The sequence below is a fragment of the Triturus cristatus genome, chromosome 2_1 (genome assembly GCF_964204655.1).
Source record: "Triturus cristatus chromosome 2_1, aTriCri1.1, whole genome shotgun sequence".
Lineage (NCBI taxonomy): Eukaryota > Metazoa > Chordata > Amphibia > Caudata > Salamandridae > Triturus > Triturus cristatus.
The window spans coordinates 422,172,110-422,198,502 of NC_140581.1; the positions used below are offsets into that span (position 1 = coordinate 422,172,110).

General features: G+C 47.3%; 1 protein-coding gene across 1 annotated transcript in view; it reads right to left on the minus strand.

The window, feature by feature from the left end:
- TRIM23 (tripartite motif containing 23) overlaps positions 1-26,393 on the minus strand; it is a 536,318-nt gene that overhangs the window by 469,143 nt on the left and 40,782 nt on the right. Inside the window, exon 2 of the mRNA XM_085631767.1 lies at positions 804-966. Coding sequence (XP_085487893.1) covers positions 804-966 — 163 coding nt within the window. The remainder of the gene's footprint in view (positions 1-803; positions 967-26,393) is intronic.

Sequence of the window (26,393 nt, forward strand, 5' to 3'; positions counted from 1 at the left end):
CTGCACAAAATCTGACATATTCCTGAAACCCTAATGTCCGCCTCATCCTCCCCTTTTCTTTATTCTTCCTCTACTTTTCTTTTACTCTACATCCATATCAGCAAGATAATCGGAAATTTACATAAGGCATCAAATGAATAACAGAGAATGCATCCTGTAGTTCATCCTTCTAAACTTTTTTTTCTAGATCTTTCAGGAATCCTTCAAGTCAAAGAACTAAAGATAAGGACATTCCATTAAAAGAACAACAGACTCTCTCTGACATTGGAACATAAAACTTGCTGACTTTCTTACTACATCATATTAATTACTTACTATATGTCAACCTTGCCCGGTATTATTTCGTTATTCCCAACAAATGATGGCAAACTGAAATTTGTATATATGTCACACGAGGTTAGATTTTCTACTGTTAGGACTTGAGAACTAGATGAACATCAGATATATTAATGTATTAAACGATGGAATACTGAGAGGGTGTACTTTCTTTCTCACTTGACTGTATTATTTACAAATCCCCTTATAATCGGCTCACTTGCACATTTTAGTCAGCAACTATACAAGCAAAATACCTTTTTTTTTACTGCCTACAGGTTATTAGGATAATGTGTACAGTTTGACATTATAAAACATCTGCTATAAAGCAAACTCAAATTTGAGGAAAAAATGGTTAGTAAAGATTTAACAAACACAAAAAATACAGCAAATGTCTTAAAGAAAGTGTTAATACTCAAAATCGCAAATTATTTTTAATCAGTGAAATAATCCCAAAAATAAATAGGCAGTGATTTTTTTTCCCTTACCTAGCTCTGTAACTTGCCGATCAAAGGGGCATCGGATTGCCCTACCATGAAGAGGGAGGCGGGTAAGACAGTCATGGCAGACAGTATGCCCACATAAAAGAAGGCGTGGAACTTTCTCACCTTGCAAGGAAAATACATCCTCGCAAACTCCACATTCAAGAACCTAGAAAGAAAAACAAAGAAAGAACGGCCATCATGAAAGCGGAATGCCACAAAAATTGCAAGGGGAAAAAGTCAAAGGTGTTCTTGTTGAATCTAGTCAGCATCTGACATTTGCTGCAAGCATTCAGTACCTCTTCCTTCACACAAGACACCAAGGCCTCATTTACTGACTGCAGTGATTCGCTCACCTGTGGATTATCCCAGTTTAAACGTACTCTTTACACATCAAGCTCACATTGTCAACAATAATACAGGAAACATTTTCCAATGTGATGTGGATCTATTGAGCCAAATACCTTTAACACACACCTGTACCAAAAAAGATAAATGCTTCTCCAAGTACCTTTTGCTACAGAACTACGACTATTCATGAGATCAACTAAATTTCAATCTGCTGAATGCATTAGTAATCCAAGGGCAGATTTACATCACGCCATAAATACATACACACTTATGAAGGCTTTGGGCCAGCCCTCTTCATCTACTGGTCTGCTGTTGTGTCATTCACATTTTTCTGCCACCCATTACAGCAGATAAGCATGAGGCAACGGTTCAACCCACTTCAGCCACTGGCTTACATCACTGTGAGTGATGGTATTCTGCTCTTCCACAAGGAGAACATTTACACACAAATAGTTCACTTCAGCACCGGGAACAATTAAAACAAAATGTGCTTTTTGAGAAAATATTTCTGTTCAAGCCAATTTCTTTTCTTTTTCCCTTTCTTCTTTAAAACAAACTGGTGAAAGTCCAGCAGTTCGCTGAACAATAAAGTTTGCACAAAAAAGTATACAAAGCATAACAAGCACTGGCATCAATTTAATGCACCACAACATTGAGTGACAGTAATTACAAATGCCACATTAACTTGGAATTATTTAACGGGAAAAGCACAAAAAAAACAAAAGTGAAGATATAATTACAGAGCTCTGAAGTTTCCCAGGTCCATGTGCGAATAGCTCATCTAGTTCCGGTATTTGTATTCTTCTCATTCAGGGATTTGTGGTCCTGCTCATCTTAACTTAGTTTATGTCAGGTTAAGATTATGTCATTCGGTTTAGCTTTAGCATGCTGTTTTTCAAAGAGCAATTTGCCATTTATTCAAAGATATGGGTTGAAATAATCTAATATTTAGAAGATAAAATTTTAGTATAGATGGAAGTACAGGAAACTTTGAATTTGATATGTGAGCTTTAACAACAAAAAGACGGAGGCTGAAAACTAAGGAGCATATGATATTTGAGCTTCAAGGGGATTGCTTGACTGACAAAGCTTCTGAAAATGGTACTAAGTCCAAGCAGACTTCAGAGGTTGTCTTTAGACATACTCCTCTTCAGAATCCCACGGATAAATTATCATTTTTTGGGTTATGAGCTGATGATGGGACGTTTGTGGAACAAAGTAAACACAAGGAGATGATGGACGGAGCGTTGAATCCATTATCATTCTTTTGCTCACTTTGCCACCTTAGTTCAGACGCAGCTATATGCAAACCAGTCTTGACCCGGTGCCTCATGGGAACAGTCCAGCCCGAACTGCCAAGCCAGGTCTTCCCTGACCCGGAAACAAGCATCCTGGGACCGGTTTCTGGGTAACACCCTTCATCAGCCAGGTTAGCTTGAATCCAGTGGCAAAGTGAGCAAGGGACCCACGTCTGGGCATACACTACCAACTGATGGATTCAACCCAGATCTGTGACTGGGGTGAGTATCTGAAAAGTTTCAGCGCTCCGTCCATCATCTCCTTGTGTTCGTTTGTGGAACAAAACTGGAAAAAAAAAATTTGTAAGAAAATTAATTTATGGTAACTGTTGATGCTAGCATGTGAAGATTAGGTGCACTTCTTCCCCAATACTGCAGGGAAGAATAAGTGGAAGGTAGTATTTGCTTGCCTCCTTGGAAGGAAGCATGGTGGAGGTACATTGTGACTGAAAAGGAATTAATGGTGTTAGGCTGCTAACCATTTTAGTCTTTTTATATCGGGTGAGAAGTTTCAGTTCAGGTATGTTTGTAAACCACTGGTAGCTATTTGGTTTCTTCGGGCAGTATGAACGCTACAGCTTTATGCATTTAAGATCCAGCATGATACACCAAGTGTGTATTCTGAAGCAGATTCTAGGATAAAGACCCTGGTGCAATACCTATGGTCCAGTCTGCTCCCCATTTTCTCATTCTAAAAGCCTTATTATGTACTTCAGTAGACTCACATCACAAGTCCCCAGAAAGGTGTTTACATGATTTTAAACAGTGTGCTAGACTCTCCTGAATTATAGCAGTACAACCAAAATGGTATTCCTTTCATCATGGGTATCTACTGTTCTCATAACATGACCAGCAGTTGGTGTTGGCTGGTCTAGGTCTATCTACAGTAATGACTTGCAGTCTTCTTTCTCTGCAACCCACTGGTGAGACTGCCTATTGGCTCTCCCTGTACTGCAGCCTATGTAAAGCCAAGAGAATAAGTCTTGTCTGGAGTCAACTAACTTTCAATGGAGCCAAAAGGATTTCTCTTTTTTTTCCACAATAGCTTTAATAATATCTTATAATAAATATATTTGTAGTCATTGGAAAGTATAAAGTACATAAAAAATATAGACAGTTATAGCGAGGTAACCACACACTAAAGTCGTATTCTCACAATCATAACAGTTGAGTGAAATAGAAACAAGCGACCAGTAAAAGCAGGCGGTAATAGCAATATACAGCAAGGAGACCACAAGCAGTGGTAATTCAGTTCCGGACTAATACTCTTGTTTTCAAGCAGAACAGAATTACAAATTTGTAGATTTTACTGCAACCGGAATTAACTGATTTCAAAAGCAGGTGGAAAATGTGACTGGTAACTGGAACAGGACTGGGAAAATCAAGCAGAAGCAGGTGCTGTAATTGTGCATTCTGCACGTACTACCTACTAAGGTCCATAAACGCAAAATTTCACAGTAATGACAAGATGATATTGCATGGAAATGATAATTGCAGGTGCGACTAGTAATAGCTTCTGTAATGTTTCAGAGTCTATGATGTGTGTGAACCGCACCTAGAACAGGATAAACACAAACAACCACAGGTTTTGCAGATGGCTACAATTTCGGAAGCCTGAGTGCCAAGGATACGGTAACAATAAGAGCTCACAATCTCCCACTAAAGTAATTACTTTGTAGCAAAGGGGGGGGGGGGGGCAGAGCTTGGCTGTGCTGCGAAATGGCCACATGGCCACTCTCTAGAGAGGCCCTGCTGGCTGGACGTAGTATCCTCCGGGATCCTTGGCCAGCTGGCCTACAACACTGACCCTGCTCGGGGGTCCGAGTGAGCAAACAGATGGTGCACTCACTCTGCTCCAGTGGAGCATACCTGCATTAAATCGCAGCGATCGTGAGGTACGAGTGCCACACCTATTCGGACTGAAAGCCGCCATATTGCAGCTGCTCCATTCCACGGCAGCCTCCGCCGCCTGCGGAGCCCGGAGGATACGTGGCAGGTGCAAAGTTTGGATCCCGACCCCTGCTGCCTCCGTTGTGTGGCAGGGTACAGACTGAGACCAGGAGGCGAGCTGCGGTCTTGGAGGCCCAGGCAGCGGATTGGAGGCGCTGCTGACCTGAGGTGAGCCAAGCGGGCTCCTGCGGGATCCGGACGGCCTGAGCGGGACGGCAGTGTTAGACGCTGCGTTGTCCGGGGTGCGGGCTTTGGTAGGCTTTGATCTCTGCAACAGAGGGGCGTGGAGCAGCACCGGACCTCGGTCATGTTGGCTGGAGGAGCCGTGACAGCCTGACGGAGGAGACAAGCAATGGGTGTGCCAATTCCTCCAGCAAGGCGAAAGCGGGCGCTTCTGGCGTTGCGCAGCCTGCTCATGTCTGGCGGGGGCAGCCCGCCAGGGGGGACACACAGCTAGCTGGGCTTGGGTTGCTCCTGCATTCTCTCTGGCTGGGACCTGGCTCCCTTATGGCACTCCATCTGAAGCCATGCCTCAACACGCTGTGAGACATGTGGGCTGCCTTTGGGAATGGGGAGCCTGGACTGTTGCTCCGTCCCTATATCCAGTGGAAGACCTGGAATCTACCTGTTAGGGGGCTGGCCTGGAATTGTAGCCTGGCGATTATTCACTTCATCCTGTTATGTATGCTCTGCAAAGAAAAGTGCAAAACATTCACCATACCAGCTATCGGAGTGTGTGCTTCCCCCCCACCCGGAGGTCTGGTGATGGGGCAGATCAGCGCAGATGTCGAGCGCCCCTCATCTCCCCTTTTAACTGCGATCAAGATATAGATGCCTGCGCCCGCACACTGAAGGTGAGGTGGGATGTTAGACCACTGTTAGCTGTACCCAAGTTTGGTTGGAATTGTCTGATGCCCTGCGAACCCGAGTGCCGCCACCTCACAGTAACGTTGGCATAGCAGGACACCTACCAGCTAATAATGGGTAAGCATGATAAACGGCAAGTGAAAATTTCACTTGAAAGCAAGAACACACGCCAGGCTGGAGCGGACCAGTCTCAGATACCGCCCCCGGACCCACCCATTAAGGAGCCACACCAGGACCAGGATCTCAAGTCAAACCTTGCAGATGTTAAGTCCAGCCTCAAGACAATTGATACCAAGCTGGACCAGATGGCCCAGCTCTAGACGCAATTAATGAGTGTGTCAATAAACATGGAGATCGCATAGATCATCTAGAAACCAGATTCTTTAATATTGACGACACCCAGGCAGCAACAAAGGAACAGTTGCTGAAGATGGAAGAAGTCCTCGCTGTCATCAAGGCCAAGAAAGAGGACTTGGAAGCTCGCTCGAGGCGGAACAACCTTCGTATCTTGGGCATACCAGAGTCCACCGCAATCGACAATATGGAACACTACGTCACTGCCATGTTGAAAGACCTCTTCAGCGAGTCTCTCGCTCTAGTGTTTATTGTCGAGAGGGCGCACAGGCCCCTGGGGTCGCCGCCGCCTCCGGGTGCCCCAGCCGTCCAATAATTGCTCGTCTGTTAAATTTTAAAGATAAAGCTGTTGTGTTGCGCCAGGCGAGAGAGCGCAGCGAGATACAATATGGGGGTAACAATCTCTTTCTACCGGAACTTTACTATCGCTGTTCAAGATGTTCGAATAGACTTCAACCTGTTAAACTCCTACAGCAGGTGGAGGTCAAATACACCCTCCTCTATCCCGATAAGCTGTGGGTCATCCCAAGGGGAAAACCCACCACTTTACTAATGCTAAGGCGGCACTTAAACTTGCTAAAAGCATTGCATCCGCCTCCCTGAAAAGCCCTTCGAGTCTGATTGATGGCCCGCACCTAGATGAAAATGACTTGGGATTTCATCGCTTGGAACACCGTTCATACTATTGCCACCTGTGAAGTACAATGAGGAGTTTTGGGGAGGGTGGGGGGTGGATGGGAGATTCTCAACCATGTTTAGGGGTTGGAGTGGGTGAGGGTGGGCTTATGTTTTGCTACAGGCTACTGTTCTGCCTGTTGGAGCACATTTACGTTTCAAGGGAGGTTATCTTCTAAGTCTCCTCTCCCCCTTTTACCGCCACTAGGTTGCTGAGAGGATTGAGCAGCACCCTCTCTCATCGACTACTAGAACACCCGCACAGCATTGCAGAGTAGTGACATTTGGTATTTACATCCCCATCATTAGGCTCCCTCCGCTAGCACAGCACCACTGCTTGGCCCCTTGACAACGGGCATTAAATGTTTGAACTGGAATGTTCGGGGGCTAAATGATGTGCGAAAAGCCTTCCTTGTACACACCTACCTCACAAGAAACATCACATTGACATATGCTTCCTACAGGAACATCATCTTTCCCCCACAACAGAGCCTCGCCTGTGTGTTCGCTGGTATGCAGAAACACATGCATCATTCTACTCCAACAATGCGCGTGGTACGGCTATACTCGTTCTCAAAAACATACCATGGAGACTTACGCAGGCAAAAATCAGACCCCAAAGGTCAATTCATTCTCCTGGCCGGTACACTACACAAGCATTCAATAATACTTGCGTGCATATACGGGCCTAACACTGATTGCCCTGAATTCTTTAGCTAAGTATGGTGACACACTGTTAACCTAGGACCGGGGGCGATATTATGAGAGGCAACTTTAATGTTATTTTAAATCTGGACATGAACAGGTCTAGCACCTCTCGACGCCCACACCCTAGAGCTGTGGCACAGATACGCACCCTGATTCAGGACCACAGCCTGACGGACATATGGCATTTTTTACACAATACTAGTAGAGAAGGTACATGCACCACATCTGCGACGGGGGCCTGTTCCCGTATAGATTATTGGCTCGTCACGAAAGAGGTCCTAACATGGATGACCGGCGCCTCGCTACTGCCCCGTACATTATCTGATCATACCCCTGAATGACTAGAACTGGCGATGCACCTTGTAGTCCTGCGCGCCTTCTCCTGACGATTGCCTGCCGGAGCTCTAAGAGACCAAGTATTTCGATCCGAAATACGAGCCACCATCAATAACTATTTCTCAACAAACGAGGGCTCAGTCTCGTCTCCTTCGGTGCTCTGGGAGGTTTTTAAAGTAGTTGTAAGAGGTGCCTGTATTGCGAAACAAGCGGGGGTCTTGAGGACTATTCGCACAAGACTTGCACGACTCGAGGCTGACCCGAGAACATTAAATCAGAAAAAGAATTTAATCAATACATAGACCAAAGCATTATGGCCCGCATGCGCGAAACTATCAGAATATAACGAAGAAGCGGAACGAGAAGTACATTATCTGGGACTGGAGGCAACTGCCCGCAGGTATGGAGAGGGAGAGCGCCCCAGTAAAACGCTGGTCCAAATACTCAGACACTCTATAGCGAATGACTATATTGCAGACGAGAATATGGAACAATACCGGGCCCTCTGTCGTACTAAATATGATGACGCCTATTATTCCAGACTATACCAAACCAAATCCCACGTTCGTGCAGACCAAACTAAAGAATATTTGGAATCTATACAACTATTATGGCTAAATGATGCACATCTGCAATATCTGGACTCCCCGTTTACAGAGGCAGAAGTCCTGCATGTAATTAGCAGTTTGCCTAACAAGGCCCCCAGCCCCAATGGCCTCACAACATATTTTTATAAAGAATTTTCCACTACACTGACCCCTCATCTTCTAGCTATGTATCAATCGTCTGTGGAACTTCCTCCCATCCTGTCGTGAGGCGATCATTGTTACTATTTTAAACCTGGCAAATCAGCCCCGCCCTGTAACTCTCATAGGCCGCTATCTATGATTAACGTGGGCAATACAATTCTGGCCAAACTTCTTGCCAATCGCTTGGCCCCACTTCTTTCTGACATGATCCGTCCGGATCAGTCAGGCTTTGTACCTGATCGATCAACTGCACACAACCTCTACACTTTGTTTGCGGTCATGCATGGCGTGGACCCCATGGTGGCTGCAGACGCTTTCCTACTCAACGCCATTAAGGTGTTCGATTCCTTGGAATGGCCCTTTTTATTCCAGCTCCTACAGCATTTAGGGTTCAGTCTGCGTTTCCTGAACCTCTTTAAATTATTATATATTGCCCTCAAAGCTAGACTGGGTGTAAATGATATACTCTCCGATCCGTTCCCAGTCACACGTGACATACGGCAGGGATGCCCTTTGTCACCTCTCCTTTTTGCCATAGCCATGGAACCCCTGGCAGCTCGATTACGCCAGCACCATGCTCACAGGGGGATCCGATTTCGAGTGTGTGGAGTTCTGGTATCTATGTATGTTTCGGTACTTACCAGTAATCTTCATTACCCCGATTAAGGTCCTCCTCGTCCCAGTCTTTAAAATGTGAGGCAGTGACACCTCACAACAGGCCAATTTAAAACGTTAGTGATTCTTTCTTCTCTACCATTTAAGCCCCTCCCACCCACCCCCATGCCCATTATCAACAAGTCCAGACACAAACCCAGTGGGGAGAGGGAACAGGACTGGGACAAGGAGGACCTTAATCCAGGTAATGAAGATTACCTGTAAGTAACAAAACATTACCCCCTCATATGTTCTCTTCGTCCCAGTCCTTACAATGTGAGGACCTCACAGGCAGAAAAACCATGAAGACAAACGCAGGACACCAGGAATCCATGAAAAAGTACAAAACATTTAATCAAACAAATGAATAAGGTACAGCAGCGTTCAAGGCGCCAACAGCAAAATTATCCACAGAAGCATGCAAAACATCAAGAAGATAATGCCGGACAAACATACAATGCGACTGCCAAGTAGCTGCTCTACAAATCTCCAGGATAGGAACCCCTGCCGCCTCAGCCCAGGAAGCGGACACAGAACGCGTCGAACGCCCCTAGACTTGAGACAGAGGAGGTAGACCCACAGACTTATAGGACTGGCAGACGGCCAAACGCACCCACCGACTGATGGTGGAAGTAGATACCTTCTTCCCCTTGGTCACACCCCCACAAGAGACAAACAGGGCAGGAGAATGACAAAACCCCAGGGCATGTTGTAGGTAAACCTGAAGGGCCCTGCGAACATCCAAGGCCGAAGGAATAAGCGTATCCCCATCCCCAGGCTAATCAGGAATAACCACCTCCTGCTGTAAATGGAATTTGGAGGAGACTTTAGAGAGCAAAGGTCGGTCAAGCCACAAAAACACCCTGTCCTGCTCCTGCAGAAACTGCAAATAAGGAAAGGATACAAGCAAAGCACCTAACTCACCCAACCGCCTAGCGGAGGTGATGGCCAACAGAAATGCTACCTTAGCAGAAAACCATGATAAATCTGACTCCAACAAGTACTCAAAAGGGGGCAACTGCAGACCCCTCAAAACAGTTGACAAATCCCAAGAAGACACAATCACAGGAGCGACCGGACAAAGATGCCGAAAACTGCACAGAAGCAGACTCGCCAAAGGAGTAACCCCCAAGGAAGCCCCCGGACTCCTACATGCCCAAACCGCAGCCCAATGAGCAGACAAAGTAGAAGGGGAAGGGTCTTGGGACAGGAATCACACCATGAGAGGAGCACCAAGAGACAAAAGAACCCCAATGCTTACCATAGCTCTTAAGGGTTGAAGGCCTACATGACTGCTGAATGGCACAGGCCACCAAAAAACAACCACCCAAAGATTCCAATGTTAGCCTTTCAAGAGCCAGGCCGTTGGATTTAAGCGACAAAGACGAGGCAAAGACAGAAGAGGGAACTGAAGTGGAGATGAAACCACGGGAAGCCGGACGAACCTGCCCCTTGTCAGCTGCATCAGCAGTGGAAATCAAAGGCAGCGAGTCCAAAAAGGGGCAAGAGTACAGACACCCTCTCCCCCCGAATCTTCTGTAGTACCCTGGGGAGGAGGAGAATTGGAAGCAAGGCATTCAGAAGGCCCGTGGGCCAAGGATATGAGTGCATCCACAGACTAAGCCGGAGGACAAATCACCTCAGAACAGAACTGAGGGAGAAGAGAGTTGTGAGGGGAAGCAAAAAGATCGATGCAGGGAGTCCTGAACCGAAGACAAAGGTACCGGAACAGAGGAACAGAACGGAGGACAAAAGGTTGCGGCTCAAGCTGTCCGCATGAAAGTTCAGGTGCCCCTGAACGTAAACGGCCCTCAAAGCCAACAGGTGAGATTCTGCCCAGGCACAAATCATGGAAGCCACCAGATTCAGAGACGCGCACCGGGTCCACCCCTGGCGGTTCAAGTAACAACGAACCACCTTATTGTCAGGACGAACCCAACAGATTCGCCCCTCGGAGAGAAACCTGAAAGAACAGCATCGCCTGCCAAATGGCTGTCAACTACCGCCAATTTGAGGAACGAGTGCCGTCTGCCCGAGACCACTGACCCTTGGCCTCCAAGGACCCAAACGTGGTCCCCCATCCCCAAAGACTGGCGTCCGTTATAAACAGGAGGGGAGGAGGAAGTTGAAAACACACCCACTTCTCCAGATTGGGAGTGCAAAGCCACCAGTCCAAATCCTGAACCAGAAGAGGAGAGAGGAGAGAGGAACCAGAGCTTTGTAATCTGCACGGGAGGTATCCCACTGAGTCAACAGATGATTCACCAAGGGCTTGAGGTACAGTCGAGCCCAAGGAACCACAGCCGTGGTGGCAGCCATCAACCCCTGGACCCAGAACCAAACCCGAGCCAGGGCAGAGGGGCGACACAGCAGGTCCTGGAGAGGAGTCTGTAGGGTAGAGATCCAAGCAGGAGGGAGAAACACCACCCCAAAAAGGTGTCAAAAAGTCCCCCGATAAACATAAGTCTCTGCACAGGGACCAGATAAGACTTCGCCAGATTCAGCTTGAACCCCAGACCCTGGAACATGGCCATTGTTGCCTCGACTACCAGAAGAGCCTGAGGAAGCAGAGACCAAGCAATCATCAATATGTAGGAAACACAGAGGAACCCTGAAGCTGCAAAACCCCAACAGCAGGAGCCAAAACCTTGGTAAAAGTCCGGGGAGCAGTAGAGAGGCCGGAAGGCAACACCCGAAACTGGTAATGGACCCAGTTCACTGCAAATCTCAAGAACCGCTGACTTCTCAGATGGACAGGAACGTGAAAATAGGCGTCTTCAAAGTCCAGAGAAGCCAAAAAAAATGGCCCTTTTGGATGAGATGAATGACGGATTGCAAGGTGACCATCTAAAAATGATCCAGCCGCACCAATTTGTTCTCGGACTTGAGATTCAGAATTGGGTGGAAGGAACCATTGGGTTTTGGGACCAGGAACAGAGTTGAATAGAACACCAGGCCCCACTCCGCCACCGGAACCAGGACAACAGTGCCCTTTGACAGCAATAGCGCCACACCTGACAACATGGCAGACCTTTTCACGAGGTCTCTTGACAATGGGGTAACCCGAAAACAGTCCAAAGGGGGAGGGCCCTGGCAAGTTATCTGGTAACCCAGTTCGATGACAGACAGGACCCATTGGTCGGAAATCAGACTTGACCAATGATGCAGGAACAAATGGAGCCGAGCCCCCACCTTGGCATAGTCACTTTTATCCAGCACCCTGGGGCTGCTGTTGCTGCTCCTGCTGAGGCCGGGATTTATAATGGAAAGCAGCTCCCTGGCCACGGACCCGACCACGAAAGCGCTGAGAAGAAGACAGAGCACCCTGAAACCCTTCCTTATGGAAAAAGGACTTCTTCTGCACACTCTGATAAGGTTTCAACAAGGTCTTTGTTTCCACAGATCGCTGCACCATAGTTTTCAAATCATCCCCAAAAAGACACGGACAATCAAAAGGCAGTTTATGAATCAAGGACTTCTGAGCAGCGTCAAGACAGCAAGGCTTGGTCCCGAGAGACCTCCGACCAGCTACCGATGCCCCGGCAGCCGAGGAGAAGGCCCACAGGGTATCAAAATTCACATCGGACAGAAACTGAGCCAAGACCCCCATCTGCGCCAAGATAGGAGTGGGATCCCCTGATCTGAAGACAGTCAAACAACTTTTCGAAATCCTTGATAAGGAACTGCGATGCATAGGCAGAGTAAGTGCTAGCCCAAACCCCAAGATGAGAAGCAGCATAAGAATGCTCCAGAGCGGACTCCACCTGGGTCAGCAAGGGAAGCCACCTCCGGAGACAAAGAAGAAGCCATGGAGGACCAAATAGAATTGACTTTAGGAACTTGATGAAACTGAGCATCAAACTCCGCCAGGCGATACCTTTTTCCCAAAAAGCAAGGAATTCCCAGCTTTTCGACCTCAAGCCATTCCTTAGCCAGAATGTCCTTAATGACATCATGAAAGGGCAGGTCATTCACCACTGAGGTACTATACTTGGAGTAAAACCCATTATCAGTCAGTCATCGACTTAGGATCAAAATTCAGAAGAAAAAAAAAAAAACAGCACCTCACGAATATGGACCAACATGTCTGAAAAAACCTTCCCCTGGATATACATCCCCTTAGGGGAATTGTCAATGGCCTCATCTTCCTCCACCTTAGACTTTTTAGCAGAAAGTTCAAGCAGCGCAACCTGCACAGAATAATTAATTCATTCCTGCAAATCAGACCTGGAAATCTGCAAGAGGTCGTCCTCCTGCAGTTCCTGTACATTATTCCTCTTGGACAAACACTTTGCAGGCAACGGAGAAGAATCCTCGTCCCCCATGGCAGAAGCGGGAAGAATAAACACCTCACAGGAATCCACAGAATAAACTTGGAAGTGCCCAGCAACTTCTATTAAATACTGTCAGAAGGGAAAAAATTGATACGGCTGTGGAAAGGATGGAACATATACAGGGGAGAGCTATGCACATTACTGCTTATACCACAAGACCCTGAAGGAATGATATGAAGAAGATATGTGTAACAGAATACTGTGATTTGCTTATGAGGTATTACGTGCATGTGTGAGATGACACACTGATAAAACCCAATCGATAGATGTTTTAAAAAACCAAGTTGAATATAAGATGGAATATCTGGATGTCTATATGCTTTGACCTTGTGCCTCCTGATTGTTATTTTATTGAAAATAAAAATAAATTTATAAATACTGTCAGAAGGCAACAAGGTCTCAAGCAATACAAGACTTAGAATTGCCAAAAAGGACAGGCCTGCTGCCTCCCCCACAGCCATAGAAACAGAGACTATGGCCGCGGGAGCCGGACGCTGCTAGACACCTCAGCATCGGAATGACCCAAAGACAGAACGCAGAGAAAAGCTCCGCGGCCCCGCCATGCACCTGGGAGCACCTTCAGTCAACGGAGCAGGAACACAACTGACTGGAACACTGGTAAGGTCAACGTGCACACAGAATAAACATAAGAGCGGGAAAAAAAAATCACCGCACATTAAGCCCCCCTGCACGAACCAGCAGTAACAGGAACATACACGGCACAGCAAACACCAACACTCCGACCGCCGTGTCAGACAGGAAAAAAACAGGCATGGTGGTGGGTGGGTGGGAGGCGCTTATATGGTAGAAATAAAAGAAACACTACCGTTTTGAATTGGCCTGCCGTGAGGCAGGACTGCCTCACATTGTAAGGACTAGGACGAGAAGGACATATGAGGAGGTAATACAGAAGATATCGCACTGTACATTAGGAACCCCCGGGATAATTTAGACTGTGTCATTAGGGAGGTCATTAAGTTTGGGGGAATCTCAGGCATAACAATAAACTGGGCTAAAGTGGTTATATTCCCTCTCACCGAAAGCACCGGGAAGTTTGAAACTGGATTTGTGCTACAATGGGCGTCAGAACCAGTCAGATTCTTAGGTGTGTGGCTGAGCCGGGACAAGGATGAACTATTGCAGGCCAACTATGGTAAGGCCATCTCCTGGCTTGGAGAGAAAATACTGATTTGGAATCGCCTCCCCCTCTCGTTAACTGGGTGCTTGGCCATCGCAAAGATGGTGGTGCTACCTAAATGTTTATACCTCTTCCTCAATCTCCCCATTCCGCTCACGCAGCAGTTTTTTAAATGTCAGAGATGCAATCTGATATCCCTAGCTTGGGCAGGCAAACATCCCAGAATAGCATGGGAAACCCTTACGCTGCCATTTCATCATGGCAGCCTTAACGCTCCAGACATGAAGCTGTAGGTGTTATGTGCACAGGGCCAATACCTACATTTCTGGCTGTACCCGGTAAAATTCCAACCACACACTGCGGTGGAGGCAGACTTGACATCTCTAGTCCAGCTTTTCAGAGCGCTATACCAACCTTACAGACCCACCATGGCACCTAAGGACACCGTGGAGTGTGTAAGATGGGCGTGGGATGGAATGCGGCGACAAGCATCCCTTGACTGCTTATATGCTCCCTCTATCCCTATTGCGAGTAAACCCATGTTGCTGGTACTGATGGACGATGGTATGCTGATCTGTACCTGAATGGCCACTTTATGCCCATACCTGTGCCAACCGACACTCCGAAGCCCACCCTGTTGGACACGCTCCTTTAGACCCAAATCCGCACCACGTATCGCGCAAGCTATACTACCTTCGCAGCACCCCCACCAACAACACATGCTCTTGAACATATGCTCACCAACACCTCTCATTGTAAACTAGACACTAGACTCTACAGAGTGATGCAGGATAAGGCGCCAGTATGTGCGCCCACAGCGCTCACTCAGTGGCAACTAGATACAGACCCTCCATAACTGCCAACCAATGGTCTTATTGCTGTGCGCAGACTGCGGGTTTATCACCCAATTACAGACTGCGCCTTATACATTTTGAGTTTATGCACAGATTACATCGCACACCCACACAGTTGAAACATATGGGGCTCAGCGAGGAGGCAAAGTGTGCGAGGTGTTCGACACCTCAAGCTGTGACATGACCTGGGAATGCCCTAAGATAATGGATTACTGGCGGGAGACAAATTCTACGATCCAGCAAATCACGGAATACCAGATCCCTTTTACCCCACTAGAGAGCCTCCTGGGCTATGTTAAAGACTTGCCATCATCCTCACGTCGTATCACAGCCATACTGCTACTGTTAGCCAAACGTCAGCTTGCTAAACACTGGGAGTGGAAGGGGGTCCCCTGGGTCACCTTGTGGCTGCAAGATGCGTTGCACTGCCAGGAGCAGATGGCTCAATATTGGGAGTTGATGCCTCCACAAAGTCGACCTAAAGTCATTTGGGAACCATTTCTAACATATTTACGCTTAGGGGCCACAACCCCCCCCCCCTAAAGTGTGGGTAGCGCTGTGATGTGTTTCCCAGAATGGAAATTTAGGAGCAGCCAGCTCAAGGGAAATCGAACAATTATGCAGTCCCATCCTACACCTTTGCCTGATGACCCAATAACCCGACATGTTCAGGATACCTGTATCACTTGCCTTGCATCCTCAAGCGGTGTACTAGGATTGTTATTCAAGGTGTCTTGCTAATATGTACTAATCAGATTTTAATTTTGGTGATCCGTTTCTCATATCAGCTGTGATTTCTATACCGGATCTCTTCTCCCCCTCTCTCTTCCCTTCCCCCTTGCCTGCTGTTTTTTGAGATGCTGTTACTGCAATGTATGTTGTTAAAATGTTAATTAAAAAGAAAATACTTGAGGGGAGGAGCCTAGCGCGCAACCAAGATGGCCGCGTAGGTGCGAGGCTCCCGAGGACCTCCGCGACCTCCTACGTTTATCCTGTCTTCATCCTGCATCGGTTGAGGGGACTGTGTCGGTGAGCCTGAGCCGAGGTGGTACCCGTTTCCTGTTTTCGAATCGGACCTCGGGTGCCGGAGTGAGCACCGATTGAAGTTTGCGGCCTCCTTCGCTCCTGACCCCGGACTCGCGTTTGGGGGCGACCCGGTGGCAAAGTGAACAACAACGGCGGGCTGGGCCTGGCGAGTCGCGTACCCCGCACTTTCACTTTCACTTTCGCGCCCCCTTGCCGTCTTTGCAAGTGGGATCGCGGCGCTCTTTGAGTTGGGGTGGCCTCGCTGGATGACCCAGCCTGCCTGCCTGCTGTGGCCCGCTCCGCCGTCCTGGGGTGACCCCCCGGAGCCCGTGGCCTTGATTGCTTGCCTTTTACTGCGTGGCTGGTGAGGGTGTGAGACCCGCGACGATGGCCACGAAACAAGATGGCGATCGGTTGAAGGCCAAGTCGGCCCGGCGTGGCGCCGCACATCAGGCCAACATCATGGACCGCTACACCCTCCCGAAAGGATCTCCCGGTGGACCGCACAAGTCCTCTGAGTGCCCCCGGATGCCCCGGACTTGCCCACAGAGTTGACTCTGCAAGACGTCATGGGCGCCATTGCTGAGATGCAGGCCTCGGTGGGCCAGCGGTTTGACACCTTAGCCCATAAAATCGACGCGGTCCTAGTTGATGTCAACCTGGTGAGGGCTGATCTCTCCAAGACCAACGACCGGGTCGATTCTTTGGCCCACACCGCGTCGGGCCTCACGACTGAGGTGGCGGCCCTCCAAACGGAGGTGCACCGACTTCGTCAGGCGAGTGCGCTTATGGATCGGCGCCTGGAAGATTCCGAGAGTCGGGCCCGGAGGAATAACATCCGCATCATCGGAGTACCCGAGGGACGGGAGGAAGCGGCGGCGGATCTTTTTGTAGAGGACCTGATCGCTACCCATCTCCAGCCTCGGGGACTGAGTAAATTTTTTGCCGTGGAGAGGGCCCACAGAGTTCCCGGGGGAAGGCCGAAGGTCGGAGCCCCTCCGCGGCCTCTCATTGCCCGGATTTTTAACTTTCGGGACAGGGACGCGATCTTGCAAGCCTCCAGACTGCAAGGGCCGATTAAGCTGGAAAATATGGAGGTGAACTTTTATCCCGATTTCACTCAAGCGGTCCAGAAACAGAGACTGAGTTTCCTGGGTGTTAAGCGCCGGCTTCGGCACATGAACTTAAAATATGGCATGCTCTTCCCGGCCAAGCTGCGGGTGGAGGTGGATGGTCGCACGCACTTTTTTGATCGTCCCGAAGCGGCCGGGGACTGGCTGGACACTCTGTCTGGGGGTAGTGCTCGAGATGGTGGGGGGGGGGGGCGGCGGCGGGAGGAGACGGCCCACTGGATCGGGACTGAGGGGTTGATATTGGGCCTCACTCTGGACGACTATGATGCCACTTTCGACCAAGCTTCTGTCTTTGTTCTTTACCCTCCCTTGGAGGTTGTGTGGGGTCTAGAAGGGGTACTCTTTCCTCCTCTAGGGGGTCTAGCTAGTTTCACTATATAGGGGCGACAGGCACACTGCAAGTTGGGGGGGCTGTCTGGGCTCATGCAGGGGTGCAGGGAGGGAGGAGTTTCGTTGGGGTGGGTGGGTTGGGGTGGGGTGTTGTTCGTTTCTACCACAAGGCAAAAGCATCGTTGTGTTATTTCTAAAGTGCTCTCTGGGGGACGAGTGATGGCTTCTGTTTATGATGGGGGGTAGGGGACTGAGTCTGTTGTCCTGGAATGTTAATGGATTGGGGGACAGGATAAAACGAGGTGTGGTCCTGCAGTTCTTGAAGCGAATTTCGCCCGATATAGTTTTTCTGCAGGAGACACACCTCATTGGCAACTCCTTTTGTGCCATAAATTGACGGGGCTACCGCCTTGTGGCCCATTCGGGCTTCACGTCTGGTTCAAGGGGTGTGGGCATTATGGTTAAGAACTCGCGGATCTGGGGCGCCTCCTCCTTGCCCTTCCGGAGGGGATTCTAGTGGTGGGGGGGGCTTTAATGCTGTGGTTTCCGGAACTGTGGATCGTCACCCCCCTAGGGATCTCCCCCATGCCCAGGCATGGTTGTCTGGCCTCTTGGATACCTTGGGGCTGGTGGATTGTTGGCGTTTGAAACATCCCACGCAGCTACAGTACACCTTCCATTCAGGGGCTCATGGTAGTCTCTCACGGCTAGATTATGTCCTGGTTCCGGCGGCGCACGTTGGGAGGATAGGGGAGGTGCGCCACTTGGCACGGGGTATTTCGGACCACTCCCCACTCTTGTTGCGCTTTGATATTCTTCCGAGGGGAGAGGGTAGGGTGGTCCCGATTAATCCCTGGTACCTGCGTGACCCCATCATTCGCGCAGAGCTGGTTAAACCCCTTAAGCGCTACTTTGACGAGAATGTGGGGTCTGTGTCATCGGCGATCTCATTGTGGGAGGCGTTCAAGACGGTACTCAGGGGAGAGGCCTTGTCCCTTATTTCCCATTCCCGGAGGCGCGAGCGGGAGGAGGTGACTCGTGTTGAAGCTGAGATAACCGAGTTGGAGGGTGATCTAGAATGTGGGGTGACGGATGACAAATTACATGTTCTCCGACTCAAGCAAGCGGCTTATAAGGCCCTCGTCACGGAGGCGGCCAGGGGCCTCAGTAGAGAGCAACAGGGGAGACTGTATGATGTGGGTGATAAGGCTGGTAAATTGATTGCATGGCTGGACAAAAAGGAGAGAGCGAGTCGAGTTGTCCCGTTGATTGAGAAACAGAATGGTGTGTGTGTCACTGAACCAGAAGAAATTGTCTCCTGCTTTGCAGACTATTTCCGTGGGGTGTATTCCCCGGTGTCCTCCCGCTCTGAAGAGGATTCCCACGCCCTGCTCAGGGATATCGCGCTGCCTTCCCTTTCGGAGGAGGACAGAGTGTCATTGTGTGGAAATATGGATTTTTCTGGTCAGTTATGTCCCCTATCTTGGACCCCAACGGTTCTATGTGCATATTACAAGTACATGTATGTTTCCTCCAGTTCCAGTTATGAAGACGCAAACACATGTGCGTCCACCGTCAACATGTCCTCTGTCAGATCCGCCATGAATAGGCCGGATATTCCATTCCTAAGTATGAAAAGCCACCGGCTTTATATGGTTCACCTATGCCATTTTACAGTCCAGGCAAGTAGGCCCTGATTCTGTCGTCAAACTCTTCTTGCCTTCTGCCTCTGAAAACTCCAGTCTGAGCCTGCATCCGTGACCATGAACTTTGTCTCATTCTCTGCGCGGCTCACGAAGCCTGACATCAGCCTATTCTCTGCCAAGAACTGTATTTCACCTTCGAGTTATCTGCTTCACCCCTTAGCCGATGCATTCCTGTCTAGTAGTTTAAATAAACATTCTTCCAGCTACCGAGCAATGGCTCGGCTTCTCTGTCTTTATGCAAGTAATTCATAGTCCTGTTACCATGGAATATTCCTACCCCCTCGCATTTTAGTGTAGACACTTAGACGCTTGTACACGCACGCACAGTCAGTATAGAATAGATTCTGTCCGAGAGTCCTTCTTTTGTGGATAACATAGTTCTTTAAACATAGGATGTTAGATATGATTTGGGATTAGGTTGACTTGACCCCCCAGACTTTTCGTCTCCACATGTAGAGCTAAATGTCAAGTCCCCTTCACCCCCTAGTTGCACGTCAATCACACGTCATGCTGCTGCGCGCGCATCTATGCCAAGTATTATCTTATAGATCCACCTATATATGACATCATAACCAATTATGTTCCTTTTTACTCCTTATTACACCCATTTTCGGTTACGCATATGAATCGTCATTTTCCTTATCAATTGTTACGCCTACTGCATTCGCTTCATTGTAATGTATGTACTATAAAAGTCATTTCTTGTCAATAAAGTATGTACTTCACTTCCTGAACCTTCGTGGTGATGGAACTTGGAGCAACCGATTATAATCGATCATTGGAATAAAGCCCATTCCGAACCTCTAATACCACGGATTCTGCCTCTCATTTTACTGAGCTATTTTATTATGTTTCCGTATCAAATTAAGTCCCGGTAATGAATTTTATTTACCACATGAATGGCGCCCGAACAGGGACACTTTCTCATCTCACGCGCCGGCGGTGAGTTGCAGGCCCGGTCTCCTGCCACAGCTGGACGGACAATAACGCGTACCAGCAGGATTTCCTGTATCTCCCTCCGGTCAAGCGGGGGCGACTGAGGCTGCGATCAACACCCAGACGAGGCGGTGAGAAGTGCGAAGTATCCCGACCAGAGCCTAGCTGAGAGAGCAAGATCCGAGGTATACAGAGGCCCACCAGTTCGAAGTCAAGTCCAGCTTCCAACGAGTCCAGTCCAGTCCAGTCCGGTCCAAGTTCAGTCTCCGAGGCCTTCCGTTTCCGAAGCTACCCGGTGAGTACCATTGCTGGGGAGGCATTTCTGACGTGCACATAGGTTGTGCCGGTCAAGACGGGTTTGGGTACACAAATCCGGTCTGCACTGTTTTAGCAGTGTATATGTACTGTTTAGCAGTATATCAAGTATTCCGAAGTATCTAGTTATTGTCAAAGAATTATGCTTGGTGATTAGTTATGCAGACGATCATCATTGTTGGTTATTTTAAAGGTTAAAAAAATGTTTAATGTTTAATGTTTAATGTGTTAAACGTCCTGCATATTGTGGTATGAATGGTTGTTCATTATTGTGCTTTTGTACTAAGTGTGTTCAAGATTAAGTATCAGATCAGTTCTCAAATATGCCGCTCTTTTCGAAACTAAGACAGATCACTACAAGAAAAGGGGTACTCGAAGAAGCCGTTCCTATTCCTCCTAGGGACACTCCAGGGTACTTCATGTATCATAAACATGGCTTAGACGCTATATTATTTCTTGATTTATGGGTAGACTACACCAAGGAATTACCAGAAAGTCAGAGGTGGCCCACAGCGGGAACCTGGGATGCAGAGTGCATCATGAAAGTAGAAGAAGAGTTATGGAAAAGGAAAGTCAGACAGTCACAGAAAGATGCCGTTGAGTTATGGCGTAAAGAATCTCATAGACGTACAGAAAAAGCACTCCGACAGGAAGAGAAGAATAAAGAGAGTTCAAATAAAGTTCGAGAAAATCTATTAATTGAGGAAGGTATCCGAGTGAAATCAGAACAAGTAGACAGACAAAGAAATGCCCTTATGAATGGTATGTATCCCCTTCTGGCCGAAGGATTACCTAAGGCTACTCCAGAGATACCGAAAGACTTGCCAACCCCATTATTCCCAATAAAGGTACATCCTAAGGGGCATCCTAGAACCGCAGAAGATGTTTTTCTTTCCTCATATTTAGATGACGCAGCTCCCGAGTATGCTAATTCCGCCCCACATAGACCGCATACCAGGGAGGTTCAACGCCAAGATCCAGTACCCGTATCCCTACAGCAACAGATTGTGTCACAAGTTCCGGCAAGCACATCTGTTTCTACATCTGTTCCTACAGCTGCTTCTATAGCTGTGTCCACACCTATAGTTGCTGTGTCACGTTCAACGAATCCTTTCACACCCGACACCCCAGATGGGGCTACGGGAGGTGCTAGTAACATTTTTTCTACGCCACCCAGAATAAATAAACTTACTTTTCAAGAGTCAGCACATTCACGTACCCCCAAACTCATAAATGCCCGTACGCTTAAGGAACTTCTTATAGATTGCAGATATGACCCTGTGCCCGGCAAAGAGGACGAAATGATCCTGGCATCATTGCGTATCAGACGAGCCGCAGTGTACTTAGGGAAGTTACCAGGAATGACTGCGCATCTAGATAAAATATACCATTTTGTCCAAACAGGGCGAGATCCAGAATGTATTAACAGAGCTATGGATTATCAGAAAGTGGAGATACAGGGGGAACTGTTACGTTTCCTCATAAATTGTGTGATCAGAAATGAAGACCGACCGGGGGTAGACCCGGAAGCAATGCAAATTCTTACCAGATGGAGCCAGAATATATCAGAAGGTAGACATGATAAACAAAATTGTATAATAGCCATGTGTCGAAAGATCCGTAAAGAAATAGAACGCCTACACGAAGAAAGATTAGCGGTAGACGAGTTCGAACAAAACGAGGAGGAAGGGTCAGGACTGCCCGCAGGACAGTCAGACACCATAGCCTATGTAGGTAAAGGAAGATCTTGTAATAGTAATAGATGTCCTATTGACCCGATACGTCCGATATGTCCAGATAATAACAGGAATTTCCAAATACCTATAATTAACATCAGGTCTAACGAGCATTCGTTCCAAGCCGCCGACAAACTACTCCGAGAACGAAGGGGTTATCATTTCCTCGATTCTATGGATGAACAAGATTTAGCTAGGGCAGCTGTCCATTGGGTTGACAGTCCCGGAAAATATAGTGATGATACAGTAGCACGCACATTTTTGAATCTCACCCCAGATGAACAGCGTTTAGCTGGGATTTATATGATTCAACAACTCCTTATACTATATCAGAGTCAGCATTCGGACCCTGGTCCCTTACCTGACATATTGACTGAATTGCTTATGAATAGATGGAGAGGTTCAGGTACTAAATTAATTAAAGAAATTCTAGAATCAAGAAAGCAGTATATTCTTTTTGTATGTTCAGACCGTGTCTCATTGCCCATCAAGGAAAGAACCACGTATTACATGGATAGACAGAATCCCTTACGAGAAGTGCACCCAATAAAGGGCGAGGACAACGAGTTTAAGCGCGTATTTGTATATACGCCCATATCAAAAATAGAATTGTTAGAAATGAAGAAAGTGGTACCCAGTCATGACAAAGATCCAGCGGGTTTTCACCGAGAAATTAAAGACATGTTACTCATGGGAGAGTATACCTATCCCGACATTATGACAATATTAAAGGTATTAATGCCTGCTGGCATTTATGAGAAACTCAGGGAAAAAGAGTGGGAGGTAGGAGACCAAAAGATAGAATGGTCAGTATTAGAAGCAGAAGAAAAGGCCCGAACTGCAGGAGCAGGACTTGGGGATAAGACTAAAGCACTACCAGGTTTATTAGTACAGGTACTGCCACGTTTATTAACTACGAAAAAGGAAGACTGGGGTACAATTTCAGCCTGTAAACAGAAGCAAGATGAAGACACTAGTGATTACTATGCCCGATTTGAAAAATGTTTTGGTATAAATAGTGGCCTAAAAGCAAGTAGCGAATCATACCCACATCTGTTTGTAACAAAATTAGTAGAAAATGCTCTGCCCCAAGTAAAGAATAGAGTATTAAAATTCGAGAGTACCTGGCAAGGTAACACTCCATCACAAATGTTACAAATGTTACAGTACCATCACAATAGAATTAGAGAGGAACAAGAACATGAACACAGACGCATGAAAGACACGAAAATGAAAATGTTAGTTTCTCAGACAGTCCCAGCTGAAGGACATAAAAAGGGTATGACACATTCCGGTGATTCAGCCGGACCTGTAAAAGGGACATGCAATTATTGTAAAAAGCCAGGTCATTACGTACACGATTGTCCAGTTTTGAAACATAATATCGCCATAGGTAAAACACAAGAAAGACCACGGCCACCTAGACAGGACCAGAATGAACAAGGAGCTCCGCAGCATGCACAGTCCATGCCAGCTTCACAACAGTCTATACAGTTTGTGCCAGCTGCACCAGCGCTGCCTGTTGCTGCCACACAAACCACGACACGACAACTGTACCAGACCGCACAGTACGACTATCCTGATTATCAACGATACGCATGAACAAGCCTAGAGAGGGAAGTTGACTTACCCCTTATCGAGATCCCTGTAGATCAAGAAGGACCTTATGTACATAGTGAATTGTTAGGCCAAGACAGAAAATTTTTACTCGATACAGGGGCAAGTCGAACGACCATAAAACGTAGTGAAGTTCCAGGGGCACCCCTCTCAGGCTCTCAGAATATTTCCCTTGGTTTTTCAGGAAAACCTATTGTTAATGAAGTATCACAGCCTCTCCCACTTACGATAGGACCTTTGACCCGAACTACAGATTTATTGCTTACTAAATCATGTCCAGAAAATCTGTTAGGAATAAAAACACTGAAAGCTCTAGGAGCCATAATATGTTGTTCTCCGGAAGGAGTAAGGTTGTTTTTACGTGATTTTAAAGGTCATTATGTGTCTAGAGACATGGATCCCCGACTGCAGACTTTACCTACACATCTATGGGCACAAGGCCCTACTGATGTTGGATGCATGAATATTACACCATATCGAGTCACATTAAAGGCAGGAGTGGTGCTACCACGAATGCGACAATACAAGTTACCACCAGATGCTGTAGTGGCTTTACTACAAATCATTGACGAGCTCATTACCCAAGGAGTAGTTGTAGAAACAGACTCCAATGTGTGTAATTCACCGATAATTCCGATTCTTAAACGAACAGATCCAAAGGCCCCGCCAGTATATCGATTGGTTATTGATCTGCGCGAATTAAACAAATGCATTGTGCCACAATTTCCTGTGGTCCCAGATATCTCGTCATTACTGACAGCTATTGATTCTGAAGCGACATTCTTTACTGTAATCGATCTCAAGAATGCCTTTTTCAGCGTCCCAATAGATCCGGAAAGCCAATATTTGTTCGGATTTAGTTTAAATGGACGTAGCTTTAAATTCTCACGCGCACCTCAAGGATTTACAGAAAGCCCCAGCATCTATAGCCAAGCACTGAAACGAGAACTCGACAGTATCCACATGCCAGTTAACACTGCCTTGCTTCAATACGTCGATGATCTGTTGATCACCGCGAGAAGTGAACCGGAATGTGAAAAAGCATCACTGACAGTTTTACAATTTCTAGCTGAAAAGGGACACAAGGTGTCCCCTTCTAAGCTGCAATTCTGTGTCCAGCGAGTTATTTATCTTGGACACTCGCTGTCCAAGGAGGGAAGGCAGCTTACACCCGACCGCATTCAGTTAATAGCTAACATGCCAATACCCAAGACACAAAAGGAGGTGCGGGCTTTCATAGGCCTCACGTCATATTGCAGGCAGTGGATCCCTCAGTACGCATTTCTAGCAAAACCACTCATTCAGTTGACAACACAGGAGGCAGCCACATCGACTGTTCTCCCTTGGACTCAGGAACATACACAAGCTTTTGAAAGCCTAAAGAAAGCTTTATGTCAAGCACCTGTTTTAGCAACGCCATGTTACAGAAAACAGTTTACACTCTTTGTTACAGAACGCGAAGGTACTGCCTTGTCAGTACTCACACAGGAACAAGCAGGAGCACACAAACCATGTGCTTATTTTTCTAGTACATTAGATCCCGTAGCTCAGGCTTTGCCTGCATGCCTAAAATCAGTGGCAGCGACAGCTTTAGCAATCAGACAAAGCGATGCCATAGTGTTAGGACATCCATTGACAGTTCAAGTACCACATGCAGTAGAGGTTCTTGTAAATAGAACGCAAACACAACACTTGACTATAGCGCGACTTACAGGGTACGAACTTACATTGTTTCAGCCACACATAGAAATCAGACGCTGTAACACATTGAATCCTGCCACACTTTTGCCAGTAACCGGAACAGACCCACTAGCCCATGACTGTATTGAAGTTATTACAATAACGACGAAACCTAGACAAGACTTAACCGATGTCCCATTGTCAGATCCAGACCTGACATTGTATGTAGATGGTTCATGTATGAGAACAAATACAGGAGAGTTAGTGGCTGCTTACGCAGTCACAACAGATACTGAAGTCATTGAAACTAATCGTATAAATACTTTGTCAGCTCAAGCCGCAGAGCTTATTGCTCTGACACAAGCCTGTATTCAAGCCACAAATAAAAAAGTCAACATATACACTGATTCACGTTATGCATTCGGAGTTGTACATGACTTCGGCGTGCTGTGGCGAGAGAGAGGTTATTTAACTTCCCACGGTGCCCACATTCAGCACGGACCCCTCATTCATGCCTTATTAGATGCAATACATCTACCTACTGCAATATCAATTATGAAATGTAAGGCTCATACGAAGGTTACTGATATCATTTCTCAAGGCAATGATCTAGCCGACAGAACAGCTAAACAGACTGCTCAAACCCAAACATCCGACATGACAAAGACAATAGTCCCGATGCCGACACATTGTATGACAGTTAAAGATCCTACCCTTGACGTAATTGACATACAGACACATGCTACACCAGACGAAATAAAGAAATGGACTGAATTAGGGGGGATCCAAACGGACCAAGGATGGATGATGAAGGAAAAGTCTGTGTGGTTCCTTCCTGATTCAATGGTC